This window comes from Lepidochelys olivacea (genome assembly GCF_965140295.1).
Source record: "Lepidochelys olivacea isolate rLepOli2 genome assembly, chromosome: 1".
Classification (NCBI taxonomy): Eukaryota; Metazoa; Chordata; order Testudines; family Cheloniidae; genus Lepidochelys; species Lepidochelys olivacea.
The window spans coordinates 234,234,380-234,249,247 of NC_140411.1; the positions used below are offsets into that span (position 1 = coordinate 234,234,380).

General features: G+C 46.4%; 1 protein-coding gene across 2 annotated transcripts in view; it reads right to left on the bottom strand.

Moving 5' to 3' along the window:
- ST8SIA1 (ST8 alpha-N-acetyl-neuraminide alpha-2,8-sialyltransferase 1) overlaps positions 1-12,214 on the bottom strand; it is a 181,970-nt gene extending 169,756 nt beyond the window's left edge. For both annotated transcript variants that reach the window (XR_014709188.1, XM_084611296.1), the window contains exon 1: positions 11,418-12,214. Coding sequence is in view for 1 of the 2 variants with exons in the window: in XM_084611296.1 (XP_084467422.1) it covers positions 11,418-11,806 (389 nt within the window). In the remaining variant the exon portion in view is untranslated. The remainder of the gene's footprint in view (positions 1-11,417) is intronic.
- Positions 12,215-14,868: the final 2,654 nt, after the last annotated feature.

Genomic DNA, 14,868 nt, shown 5'->3' on the forward strand with positions numbered 1-14,868 from the left:
AGGTGATGGCTAGTGGCATTCTGTTATTTTCTTTGTTGGGCCTGTCCTGTAGTAGTTGACTTCTGGGTACTCTTCTGGCTCTGTCAATCTGTTTCTTCACTTCCGCAGGTGGGTATTGTAGTTGTAAGAATGCTTGATAGAGATCTTGTAGGTGTTGGTCTCTGTCTGAGGGGTTGGAGCAAATGCGGTTGTATCATAGAGCTTGGCTGTAGACAATGGATTGTGTGGTGTGGTCTGGATGAAAGCTGGAGGCATGTAGATAGGAATAGCGGTCAGTAGGTTTCCGGTATAGGGTGGTGTTTATGTGACCATCACTTATTAGCACTGTAGTGTCCAGGAAGTGGATCTCTTGTGTGGACTGGACCAGGCTGAGGTTGATGGTGGGATGGAAATTGTTGAAATCATGGTGGAATTCCTCAAGGGCTTCTTTTCCATGGGTCCAGATGATGAAGATGTCATCAATGTAGCGCACGTAGGGTAGGGGCATTAGGGGACGAGAGCTGAGGAAGCGTTGTTCTAAGTCAGCCATAAAAATGTTGGCATACTGTGGGGCCATGAGGGATATTGGTATGAGTAATGGGGAATATATAAACAAAATGAAAGATTCGTTGGGAACATGGCTGAGGGGTAAGGAGGTGGCAAGTTTTGAGGGAATGTTGGATCTTGTTGCTCAGAAGCATTTCCTAAGCATATGTAAAGTTGATGTAAAGCAGTGTCTGTGGGACAAAGATATAAAGTCTGTGGATGAGATGGCTTTTTTAGCTGATGCCTTCAAACAGAATCAGGCGTCTGTTGAGGGCAGGCCACAGAAAGAGGGGCTTAAAACTGGTGGGAAGGGAGGATCCCATTTTGCCCCTGGAAAGAGAGAAGGGGGTTGGGAGCCTAAACATTCTCTTTCCCAAAAACATTCGTCTAACCCTGATCCCAGATCTCCTGTAAAAGCAGAAGATCCCAAATGGTGCTATCAGTGTAATTCCACTGATCGCCTGAGGAATAAATGCCCTGTGCTAGGAGGAAGCAGGCAACCAATAGCTCATGTTAGTTCTGCTGTCCTCGATACAGAACCCCCCCCCCCAAGCAATTGAAACCTATCATATTGGTTTTGTAAGGTTAGCCTCCGCAGAACCAGATATGGAGCATGTTAAGGCTGTCCAAATTGATGGCAGGGAGTACTTGGGGCAGAGGGATACAAGGGCCCAGATCTCTCTGGTTAAGCAGAGTATGGTCCCAAAGGCCAGTATGTTGCCTGGCCAAATGGCAGAGATTGTGGGGGTGGGCAAAAGCAGATTCCTCATACCACTAGCTAAAATCCATGTGGTTTGGGAAGGTTTGGAAAGTGTTTTGACTGTGGGGGTAATAGAACACCTCCTAGTCAACCTACTCCTTGGTAATGATTTTTTCCGTGTAGCTCAGTTTAAAGTATTTGCCTGCAGCAGGAGGGAGTTTTATCTGGGACCCACAAGGGAGAGGGTAAGGTCTCAAGAACTGCTGAGAGAATGGGAGAGAGTCTCCTTGATTCTTCCGCAGCAGGGAAAAGCCACATGCTTCCAGGTGGGAGGGTGGTTGAGACCAACTCCTGCACTGCAACTGGGGGCAACACCATGTCAGTAAGGGAGGGAAGTGTGTAATGCCTGCCAGGGAGAAAACTGTCCTGGTTGTTAGCTGCCAGCACGTTGCAGCTGAACCAGATAGACCCGGCTTTAGGGAGTAGAGAGAAATATGGCCCAGAGGAGAGCCCAGACAAGGGGCAGGGGATCTCAGAAACCACTGAGGTGGGTGAGGATTCCTGTGACTCTGTAATACAGGAAAGCAGTGTTCTTCCAAGTATGGGAAGGGCTAAGGCTAGCTACTTTCCAGCAGAAGGCAACATGCCCTCAGGCATAGGGGCAGAAGAGGTGTTTCTCCCCTGGGCCCCAGCAAGTCTAACACTGGCCCTGCTTGGCAACCCCCGTGAAACTTGCTTACGGCCCCCCAGGGTGCCTCGGACCCCTGGTTGAGAACCATTGCTATTAAAGATATTCTCCTCACCAACCTAGTCTGTCTAATATCTTGGAACCAACATAGCTACAACAACAACATTGCAAACAAGAGAGGCCTAAGGAAGCTGAAGGATGGGCAAAGCTAGAGAAGAGGAGGAAGTGGGAAATATTCAAAGCAGCCACACAGGAGATGCAATGATTCTTGAAGCAAATAAGGAAGTAAACCTCTATGTAACTCGGAGCAGCTGTATAGAAAAGGTTGGAGAATTCACTGCAGTCTGCTTAAAAATCTATAAAAACAATGGTCAGAAGGCAGTCTTCTATGCTGGTGTGCACTGTGTTGTGGAGGGAGAAATCAATATAATCTGATTGTGTTGTCTTTACTTTGAAAAACTATAGTGGAAATTCTGCTGCCTATTATCTCCTGTCACCTTAAAGTGAATATTGAACAGAAGAATCTGAGTTCACATCCCCTTTACATCTTTGTTCCTGAAAGGGACATTGGGGAAAAATCATTCTAAACATCCTTGTTAGAGTCTTTAGATTTCCCCTCTTCCATCTTATTCATCCCAAATATACTTCTGGTCAAAGCTAATAGGACAGGTCATTTTGGAGCTCAAAACCTCTGCCATATTTATTCCCAAACAACAATCTTTATTAAGGTTAGGTACCTTAAGAGCTCCTTTCCCCCTCCCAAACTTTCTCTGTCTTGTCACTGTATATACTGTAAACTCTGAGGTAAGGATGTTTTTTATTACACATTTGTAAAAAGAGCCTAGCACAATGGGACCCTAATCTCAGCAGGGGCTTGCAGGTGCCTCTGTGATCTAATTGTAATAGCAATAATTTGTACAAAAGTGCTGTAAGGTAATTATTTTAAAACAACAAAAGCTAGAAACAGAGTTAAGGTTACATTTAGAAAAAACAAAGCATTTAGAAGTCTGGAAATTCACAGTTAAAGAGACACGCAACTTTCAATCTAGTCAATTTGTAAAAATGAGACTATTTAAAAATTAGTATTTTCGGTATTAAACCTGAAGACCAGAAATCTAACTGGATCTAGAGGCCAAGGCTGGCTTGTTTACATTTCAGATCTTACTATGTGTAGCTGTTTGTGTAGGTTTTGCCTCCATTTTTCAGCATATGAGTTCTTAGGCTAAATTTCTCAAACTTGAGTACTTAAAGTTAGGAACCTAACCCCAAATTTAGGCACATCAGTAAGAGTGGCCTAATTTCCAGAGGTGCTGTGCACTTGTAGCTCCTATTGACCTCACTGGAAGATGCGGGTGATTTAGCAGTTCAGTAATAGCATCATGATTTCCAGATGGGCCTTAATGTGAATTTAATTTTATGTCCCCACATTTGACTATTTTAGCTTATGCATCTTATGTAAAAACTTAAGTATTGTCTTTATACCCTAGGATCTGTATGTACCACACAGAGAGAGGTAGAAACAGATACACAGAAAGATTTAAAATTAAGTATTTTTAGTGCTTGAGAAATCAGTACAGCACAGATTACAGCAGTACAAACAACTTCCCCACATGATTAAGCCTTAATGTATTGGAATAAATTCTAAAAGCAAAAGGATAATTCATAATCCCTGGCCCTTTTGGTGTGATCATATATCCAAGAGAAACTAGACTGAAATCACTAACTCTTTTCGTGTTCACCACTGAACAGCTATCAGATGATAACAACTTTCAGTCTCTGCCGAACAGAGTTGGATTCAAATTAACACTATAGAAATCAATGGCAAATTATTGCTTTGCAGATTACTGAGTCCTGGCTTCATCCAGTCTCCATGCAGAAAAAAAGAAACACACACCCCCAATAAAACATATAGAGGACATTAAGCATCAAATTCTGGCATGAACGAAGACAGCACAGTTGTCAACGCAATAAATATTTCACAAATCTAAAGAAAAGTGACATTGCAAAACTGTAAAAGTAGATTTTAGAATAAAAGTTCATTATTGTATGTCAGCCATGTACAGGAACATATAGAATCAAAGGAAATACTACTAAGGGAACAGACAGGAAGGATGGTTACAGCTGTAGGCTGGAGCTGGGAAGTTCTGGTTTCAGTTCCTGGCCCTGTTGCAGGCTTCCTGTGTGACCTTGCATTAGCCAGTAAATCTCTCTGTGGTTCATTTTCCCTTCTCACCCGCTTCGTCTGTCTTTTCTCTTTACCTCATATACACCTAATACAATATAAAAATATTACCACCAAATGCAGATGACCTATCACATCACTGAGCCCCCACTCCTCTGTTGAGGAAGGATACTGTTCATGATAGTAGACGTATCCGATATACTAATCAAGATACTATTATGGACTATGTTTTCATGCCCCTTTTGTATTTACTTTCTGTGACTATCAATCAGACCCAATTAATTTAAAATGTGAATATTAACAGAAAATATTGTACAGGATTCACACTCGAATAGTCCCATTTGATGAGTAAAATGAACAGGATCTTTCCATTTGAAAATGCAAAATGAATATGCAAAATATGAATATTTTTGACGTATTTAGAGAATTGTCACCAAACCCTGAAGCAGTGCTGTCCTAGTCTAGTATTTTCCAGCTGTAAATAGGTTCAAATACATTTTATTCACTCTGGTCACAAAAAAAAAGCACACTTAGTTGCCCTGTAAAATAATTTAATCATTGGTTAAACTTTACTAATCAACTTGAGCAATATGCAATTTAACCTCACATTTACCTTGAAACACACCTTCAGAGAAGTAACAGTTATGCAACTAGCATTGAATGCATCTAAGGGCTTGTCGACACTTAAAACACTGCGCTGATGCAGCTGTGCCGCTAAAGTGGGCGATTCCTCATCGTTTGAGGGTGATAGCCAGTTATCGCTGCTGGATCTGCAGGTGGCTAATGAGACCGATGCACAGATCTTGTCACAGTTGGGGCAGACATTTCCCAGTGAAAGGGGCAGATCTGGCTTGTTGAGACTGGCTGCGCCGGCACATCGTCAGCGTCAGCTTTCTGTGACAGATGGCTGCAGAGGTAAAAGGAAGACTGAGCCACTGTAGTGCTTCAATGAAGACACTACTTACACCAACAAGAGTGCTTCTTCTGTCAGTGTAGGTAATCCACCTCCTGGAGAGGCGGTAGTTATGTTGATGGGAGAAGCCCTCCCATCGACATAGCACTGTCTACACTGGGAGTTAGGTCAGTATAACTGAGTCACTCAGGGGTGTATGTTTTCCTCACCCCTGCGCAATGTAGTTATACTGATATAAGTTAGTAGTGTAGACCAAGCCTCAAGGACAAATAGTGGCAGATGGGGCTAAAGAGAATCTTCACTGATTTGATGTTAACATTTGTATAGCACATTAAAAGGAGAACATTGCTTTAAATACTATGTTTAATAAAAAAAACTGGAATGTAGAATGACTTACTGCAAGTTATAGTCTTTAATGACATGATCACATACTATTTTTCCCCCAGGATCCCTGCCTCATTCATTGCACAGTATGGATGGTGCTAACTGAATTACCAGCTGTTCTATATTTTGTTTTATCCTCATTCAATGTGTGTCCACAGCGTTTATTGGCTGCACACTATTCAAACCCTGCTCTGAAGATAAAATTATTAATCTCCACATGGGCTCTCCTGTGGCGCTCATCACTATAGTATCCAAGTGAGTCACAAATATTGAATTTACCTTAACTCGCCTGGGAGGTGAGGAAGGGAAGGTATTATTCCCCATCTGCAAAATAGGGAACTTTGAGTATGTCTACACTTAAAATGCTACAGTGTAGAACTACCTGTGCCAATGGGAGAATCACTCCCATCAGTGTAAGTAATCCACCTCCCCAAGCTGTCAACTGAAGTGTAGAGGGGCTTAGCCGGGCTCGTCCCGCTCCAGGGCAGCAGGGGACCACACTGCCTCGTTATGTTCTCACCAGTGCTGGCGTGGAATCAGTCCAGTCACGGGAGTCTCTCACTGGGGTGACCGGGGAGGTACCACAAAACAGTTAGTCGTGCCCAATCGTGGGCAGTCAGTGCCAGTGGGCTGGTGGCTTGGGCCCTCAGACAGGACTGAGCAACAGTTCTACAATTACCAAGCCCAGGCCCTAGCTCAGGGCGGGCAACAGTGAGGCAAAGGCTCAGGCCCTTAGGCAGGGGCTGAGCAGCAGTTTATAAGTAACGGGCCCAGGCCCTGGGTCAGGGCGGGGCCGCAAGGAGTCAGTGGCTCAAGCCCTCAGGCAGGGGCTGAGCTAAGACTGGTTAACAACAAGCTCAGGCTCTTGGCTCCAAAGGGCCTGGGAGAGGGAGGAGACTGCCACCCACAAGTTGGGTGGTAGGGGGGATGCAGGCTCTCCCACTCCACTGCATCCCAGCCTGGGGCCCTAGCAGCAACCGAAGACCCGCTGCTGTGTCTGGGGGGATCCTGGCCGCAACACACTGACATGGGCTCTGGCAGTGCTGCAGCCAGACTAGGGTCAGCTGCCCCGGGCCACTTCCTAACTCCCCCTCTAGAGGTACCTGGGTCCGGACGGTGTCCTCGGGGGGGCTCAAGCACCAGGGGGCCCTCAGGGTAACTGGCGAGGGGTAGGCTTGGCAGCTCCTCCAGGCTCTGGTCAGTGTCGGGCATTGGTTGGGTGGGCCAGTCTTCAGATCCGCTGCTGGTCACCAAGGTCTCCCAGCCGGAAGCTAAGCCGGAGGCATCTGGCCTCTCCAGCGGCTGCACCCCAAGTCAGCTCTGGGGCCATGCTTTTCTACTTCCTGTCCTGAGCCTGACCTTCTGGGAGGTGGGCTCAGAGCTCTCTGGTCCCACCCACTCTGGTGTCCGGAGGGGCTCGTCCCTCTCCAGGGCGGCGGGGGACCACACCGCCTCGTTACATAAAGAATTCCTCCATCAACCTAGTGCTGTTTATACCGGGGGTTAGGTATTTTTCACACCCCTGACAGATGAAGCTATACCAAAGTAAATTCATAGTGTAGACCAGGACTGAGGCAAGGTCAAAAGTTTCCACTACTTTGGATGCCCAATCTGACATGCCTAGGACCTGATTTTTCAGAGTACTTTATACATTCAATGAAAAGCTCTGATTGACTTCAGCTACAACTTTGTGTGCTCAGCACTTCTGCAAATCAGACCCTGAAGTATCATGTCAGGCACCCAGAAAATGATGAACATGCAATTAATAACCACATGTGAAAAGTTTGGTTTAAGTGACTTGCCCAGCATCACAGAAGAGGCAAGAAATAATTCCAGCTCTCCAGAGTGTCATTCAGCTGCCTTAATCTTGAGACCATCCTTTCTCTTTCTGCTGTCCCCTGCCTCATTCACTATAAACCTTCTAACTTCTGCCACAAATGAAAGGGTTCCTACAGGCAACAGCCTTCTTCACTTCACAACCTTGATTCATCCCCCAAATAGCTACACCCTGTGCACTGAATGAAGCAGAACATCTAGCATCCTTAACAATAGGTGGTGCTACCAGCCCTGCCTATAACTATACATAGCACTTTGGCTATTTGGATGCTTAGTGATGCTGAGTATTAGTAATAGTTTTGTCCTCAGGAGCAGATCAAATGTGGGAATAGATCTTTTCATTATTTGCAATAACTTTAAGTGAAATAATCATACAAAAAAGAGAAAGGAAAACGTATTCTTTTATTTTGTTTACCTAAGTAATAACAAAGGAAGCAGTTTGGAGTACCACAGTTAGCAGGAGTTTTGCCTAAATAAGGACTGCGGGACTGAGCCCTTAAAAAACTGAAGAAGCCACAAAACAAGTGGGATGTAATATTAAACCCCACAGGAAAAAGACGAGTCATTATTAATTAGTGACTTGTAATGACTTTGTCTCATACCTATAAATAATATTTTTGCCACCATATAATCTGAGAAGTACAAGAGTAAGCAGTTTTCCACTTGACTGACTGAAAGTTACTCATGGTTTGTCAGAGATCAACAGAGATTGTTCCATGGCAGTCACTTTGGCTATTCTCAGTTACGAATGTCTTTAAACTGCAAGAATGCAAGAATGATGGTAATGCTAGGCAGCTATTCTGCTCTTCTTTGACAAGATCAAAAAGAAAAGGAGTACTTGTGGCACCTTAGAGACTAACCAATTTATTTGAGCATGAGCTTTCGTGAGCTACAGCTCACTTCATCGAATGCATACCGTGGAAACTGCAGCAGACTTTATATACAAGAGTGTGTGTATATAAAGTCTGCTGCAGTTTCCACGGTATGCATCCGATGAAGTGAGCTGTAGCTCACGAAAGCTTATGCTCAAATAAATTGGTTAGTCTCTAAGGTGCCACAAGTACTCCTTTTCTTTTAACAAGATCAAACTCCCACTGACTTCAAAAGAAGGCGTATCTAAATAAGGAATGCCAGATCATACCCAATCTCAGTAAACTAAAATTACACCTTACTAATGAAGGGCCTATCCTGCAAAGCTTTAAGTACATCAGCAATCTTTATTCAGATGCACAGTACTGCTGATGTGCAGTAAGGATTACTCACCTAGGTGAGGTTTGCAGAATAAAGCCTAAAATATGTGCCTAAAATACGTAGTCATCTCAATGTACCAGATCAAAGGCTTGACCCTGCAACTATTACTACTGGCATGAGCTGTCCTTACTTATGCATGTAGTCCCATTGAAAGCCAATGGGACAACACAGATAGGGAACTAAAATACTGAGCCGCACAAGAGTGATACTTCTGTATTTATAAGAGGTAAATTCTCACTTGGGAACTGATTCCGCAAAACCTCACACAGGCAAGTAGTCCTGATGGAAGTAGTTCCACTAGTGTGCATGGAGTACAGACTATTTGCACAAGGAGGAGGTTGTGCTGAGGAAAGAGCCAGATCATGCATCAAGTGCTTTGGGAACATGGTGCACGGAGGGTAGTTTTGTGGCTAAGGCATTGGACAAGGACTTATGAGATCTAGGTTCAATTCCCAGATAGTCCCAGAAGACATCTGTGGCATCAATTAATTACTCAATCTGCCTCATTTCCTGTTACCCCCAGTCAAGAGCAAAGGAGATGTTTATTCATAACCTCAATTGGTTTCCAGTAAGAATTGAAATGAGGGGCTCTAAGCACACCTTCCCCTAAATATAAAACTGAATGATTCTTGAGTTTCCATGTAAAGCAAAAGCCTCCTTCTTTTAGTTAATACTTTTACAATATAGACAAAAATTAACTGTCATGGGTTTAACACGATATCCTGCCACCAAAATTAACAGGAGCAAATGCACACAGGGAAAGTTTAAAGTCACTTGACTATTTTGGTATATTTTCCATTTATAATTTCCAACGCAAGCGTCCCCATTAGCTTCTTGTCTCCAGAAGCAACAACTTTTTTTATTTGGCAAGTTTCTTCCTTTCAAAGAAACAACTTTGCAATAATCAGTTATGCTTAGGGGTTTGTGGGAAAATGCAAGTGTAAATGAAGTAAGTGGAGGAGGCACCAAAAGCTGGTGTTTATAAACAGTCTGAGGGAAATGGCTAAAAAGTAAGGTTAAATTTGAAAGTTGTAGCACCAGTGCAGTCATCAAACCAGCTGTTGGTTTATAAAACTGAAAAGTCATATAGCAAATTATTTCCCACATCACCTATCCAGGCACCCCCCAAAAAATAGTCACCCAAACAAGGAACTGGGAGCCTGTGCATAGATGGGATGAAGAGGAACCTGTATCTGGAAAGATCAGCCTTGTTTGTTGCAGACTGAAGCATTTTCGAATTTATTCTCTTCTCAATAGTATGGAACAAAGTCCTCTGCAGCTGCTTGGCTGTTATTGCTAGCTCTGCATTAAAGAAGTAGCTTCTGTCATGCCTGGCCAGTGAACTGATATTAGCAAATACCCCCTTATATCACCCAAGATTGGTTATATTCCCTGAAAGCCTCAGAGGATAAGAATCTGATTTTAAGGAATTGAATGATCGGTAAAGTTTTTGTTATTGTGGCAGACAGGACCTAAAGTAATTGCATCCTAGGCTGGCCCCAGTATAAGATTTCAGAAAGTTGAATTACATCTAAAAATCATTCAAGGATGCAGTGCTTAATTTGTGACAGGGCTTGACAGGGCTGAGCCCTGGCAACTGTAGGGTTGGCAGTTCATAGCCCCAGTTTCTCTGAGCTTGCCACATCAGTTATGAAAGTAAAAAAAATTACGTAAGCCCCTGCACCTAATTGCTTGATCCCTGGCATCTCTTTCATTACAAATGAAGCACTGCAAGGATCATGTCATAGAAAACAATTCAGTGTTCTGAAAAAGAGTTCCTTGACATTCAGACACGATTTATTCTGGCACTCACTACAGATAGAGGGCCTTCTGGAGGGAAATACTCCCTCATCTTCCATTTGCTACCAAGAGGAGAGGAAGAAAGCCAGATGATGGGGGACAAAGGTGCTGGAACTAGTGATGCTGGGGGTGCTGCTGCACTCTCTGGCTTGAAGTGGTTTCCATCATATACAGAGTTTACAGTTTGGTTAAATAGCTCTCAGCATCCCCACTATACAAATTGTTTCAGCACCCCAGGAGGGGGTTGGAAGCAAGAGAAAAAAAAAGAAGTCAGGCTATATATTCCCAAAGATCATATGATTAGCCAATAGATGGGAGTGGTTTTCAAGGCACCGCAGACCCACATTGTACCTAGTTTCAAACCAGACTCATTGGAAAATCCCTTGAGTAGCAGGAGCCTGGTCCTTCAATGAGTCCTAACTGCAGCATTCACCTTTCCCTTTGCAGCTGGAGAAGGTGAAATTTACACTTTGATGAGCGGGGCTCTGGAGATGCACAGACATGTACAAAAATAACCCACCAGACTCGCCACATGTTTTGCATAATAAAGTGCTCAGCAAGGGTCTCCTTGCAGCTTTGATTCCAATGTTGGGGGAGTTGCTTACACATCTTCCCTCCCAATCCCTGGAAACACACTCGGGTGTCTCAGGCACACATTGAAAAATCAACAAGCCAGGGGAGCACGAAGGGCTTTTTCTTTGTTAGGGGCCAAAAGGCATCACTGCAGCGTGGCATGATCCCGGGGTACAGCCAAGCCCGCAACAGCCAGAAAAGTGAGAGCGCCCGTTGCTTTCCCGGGAGAGACCTCGGTGTTGGTTTTATTTGGAGAAGAAAAGAAAGAAACATGGGTCTTCCTTTAGCCCTCCCCCACTCAGGATCCCAAAAATATCAAACCACTACCCCCACCCCTTCAAAAAAAACTTTTCACAGCAGAAGGGTCTAGCCAGCCCCCCACTAGTTAAAGACGCCAAGTGTTTGTATCTGAACTCTGGGGGGAGGGGGCTAAATAAAGATAAATATTTGAGTGTGGCAAACAAAGTTGGGTTCTTTCGGGGGAGGGGGGCTGTACACGGGGCCCACTGCGCTCCGCTCCGCCTGTCCCTGGCTGCCCCTGGGCATGGGGCAGGGAGGCTGGTACCTGAAGCCGGTGACTGCGGTCTGGTTGCTCCTCCACGCCTTGCCCTGCTGCAGCAGCACCCCCTGCACGACCTCCTTCTCGTCGGGCAGCCGGTACACGGGGAAGATGTAGAGCCAGCAAAGGACAAAGACACACAAGGCGCTGGCCCCCCCTACGGGCAGCCGGGTCCGGGGACACTTACACACCGGCCCCGCGGCCGCCATCCTCCTCCTCCCCCACCGGCAGACCTTCCTCCGGGCCGGGCTGCAGTCACTCATCCGTCCCGGCGAGCGGCCGCCGGCGCGCCAAAGCCCCCGGCCATGCACCAGACCCAGAGCCGCCGCGATGGCGAGCCCGCTCCCGCGGGGGCTCCCCGCCGGCCGCCCCGGGGCTCTAGGGACGGGGGCCATCCCGGAGGCCGGCGGCGGACGCCATCCAGCCCCGCGGCTCGCAGCTCAGTCCCGGGAGCGGCAGGTCTCAGCCGCTTGCGCCCTTCCTCACAGTCATTTGGTCCCCTGCTCCCCTTCCCCCTGCCAGGCACTCAGCACCCGGGGAGCTGTCACTGCGGCGCGTCCTGGTACATTTCCACTCTTCCCTCCTTTGCTCCCCAAATCCGACGGGAACAAAGAGCTGTGCCCCTCCCCCCAGGAGCTGCCGGCAACCTTCGCCCGCACCTCTGAAATCTTGGGGGGGGGGAGGACACGACAGCAGGGTGACCGGAAATCAGGGCTTTTTTTTTCCCCCTCGCAGGAAAAAATGATCTCCTTGGACCCGTTCAGATCAGCGCCTCCCGGGCTGGAGCTGGCAGCAGATTTAGCTTTTTTTTGCTCGACTTCAGTAAAAAAAAAAAAAAAAGGGGGGGGGGCGAATCAGGCTGAGCCGGGCAATGGCAGGAGACCCCCCCCCAAAGTCCCCGCCCACTCCCGCCCCCCCGCTGCTGTGACACTGCATCAGTCACTCGCACAAAGCAGCCTCCTTTCTTCAACGCGCCTCGCCGAGGAGTCCCCGCGCGCCGAGCCACGAGCCCTGCGGAGATCGCCCCCCCCCCCCCCGCCTACCCCCTCTCCCCCACCCCCACCCCATCCACCCTGCAGCCTCCCTTCCCCCCACACCGCTGTTCCCCAGGGGCTCCCACCCTGAATCGCCTCGGCAGGTCGTCCCCCCCGTCCCCCGCACGCGTTCACATTACATAACTCCCCCCCCCCCACACACACACACACACTCCCCAGCACACCCAAACAAACCCAGGATCTCGCTCTCACCCGGACAGGCGAGTCCCACCCAAGCCTACCCCGGCCCCATCCTAAATAACCCGGCGGCAGGATGCCACTCACACCGCCTTAACACCATGCCCAGGACAGGATTCCCGCCCCCCTCCCCATCAACCACCCTGCTAAACTCGGGGTCTCACGGGCACACAGGGACATGGCTCCGGTACGTGCCCCCCACCGCCCCCGGCAGTAAATGACGCCACACCGGCAGGATCCTGGATCCAGGCTCGCTCTCTCACACACACCCTCCTCCTCTTATATACGGCACCCAGATGTGCAAGCAGCTGGGATCCAGCCGGACACAGACATGCACCGCATGGCGCAGAGCCTTTGCTGCGACCATTTCTACTCATTGTTTATACTGGGACATCACGTTCCCCCATTACACCCTCAATCCCGAAACCCCTTTAAAATATCAGCCGAGGCCATTCTTAATACAAAAAAGGGCCCATCCATCCCAGCCACCAGAGTATTGCAAAATGGGAAAACCCCAGCATCACACCTCCCATCCCGCTCCTCGTTCTGCAGCGCTCTTTAGCACGCCCTTGCGGCTGATTTATCTAGCTGCATACAACTAAATTGTCAGCCTTGGATAGTTGTATTGTGCTCCAGGGTCAGATTGAGCTAGCCTGAAGAATGGCAGAGTATAGGACAAACAGAGACTGGATTTCATGTGGATTAGCCTGGTCATCCCTCTCACCCCTCACGCCCATGTTTTTGCCCCTTTCCAGTGGAGTTAATTCTGTTGAAATGCTAGCCTATTTGATACCTGGGAGGCATATTCCTTTTTTACCCCACAGATTTGTCTTCCTCCTGAGAATAGCTACACTAGCCAGCCAAAGCATACCAGCTGTACATGGACTTTTACTAGCAACCTGAGACTCTCTTAGTTATTTACCTCCCTCAAACTGCCAGCCACTAGAAAACTGAATCCACCATCTCCATCTCACATAGGCCACGGTATGGGAACTAGATGATAGTGTTTTGTGGTCAGTGCAGAGGTCTGCTGGATTCAAACCACTATCCTAGAAACAGAGATTGCCAGTCTCTTGTGCTGTGCCACTGGCATCATAGTGACCATAAAGGTATTTTTGGATGATACAATGTATCAAGCTACTAGCATTGGGAGACCTGAATTAAGGACAGTCTCTAACAGGCAACCACACTATCTTAATTAACTTCTCTATGTTTTTCATACAATAGTCTTTGATCTTTAGAGGCAAAGCACTTTTATCAAGGCAAACTATTTTGCTGCTCCCTTAGGACAGCTGTCAGTGTATTTTAAAATAGTTCTGATATGTTGTAAAATAAAGACAATTTTTACTTACATTAAGGATCAAATTCCTCAATGTGTGTGTGTGTATGAAGTTTCAGGAAAATGAGAGAAACTGATCCCCGAACTTGAATGTAGGAAACTGGGGATGCACCCAGGGCTGAAATTCCTCCAATAGTGTTAGCATATGCTGAGTTACAGTATCATCAGTCTCTTTAACGATATGTTGTAAGGACTCGGCGTCTTCAGACATTTCTTTCCCATGCTTCAGTAATATTTCTTGTGAGGCTGGACTAACTGCAGACTGTTTCTGAAATACCACTCTAGCCATCGAATAGACGGTATTCTTTCCATCAATGGTCTCTACCTTTATGTCTATATGATCATCCCCTTCATGGACGAGATTTCCACCAGCGTGAATTGACACAATTCTATTTGGAATGAATATACCTCCCTGGAGTCTTTCTACTTCATTTTTTTGCAGCACTAGTGATGAACCACCTCAACTCATAATTGATGCAGAATTCATGAAGGCATAGTATGTCAAATAAACTATGTGACCCAAACTCTTGGTGTAGCTGTGCAGCAAGGCTCATGTGCAGCGGTGTGATAATTTTGGAAATATTAAATACTATGCACTCTGCAGCTGAGAAGCACCTTCTTTGAATGTCTTTGGAAGGAGGATACTCATTGCTGGCTGAATAATGTGCCTCATTATCTAACCACCAAGGGACAAACTCCTTCACCAACTGGGCCACAAAAGTAACTACCTCTAAACTACAATCACCTTTGGACAATATTCTGAGACTATCGTTTTGCCTGTTTCAGACCAAAGAATTAAAGAATAATTATAGAAAACTTGTTTACTTGAAAGCTGTTCATCAGACTCACTCACCAGAAGAGCGTCCACAAAACATTTAGATGACTT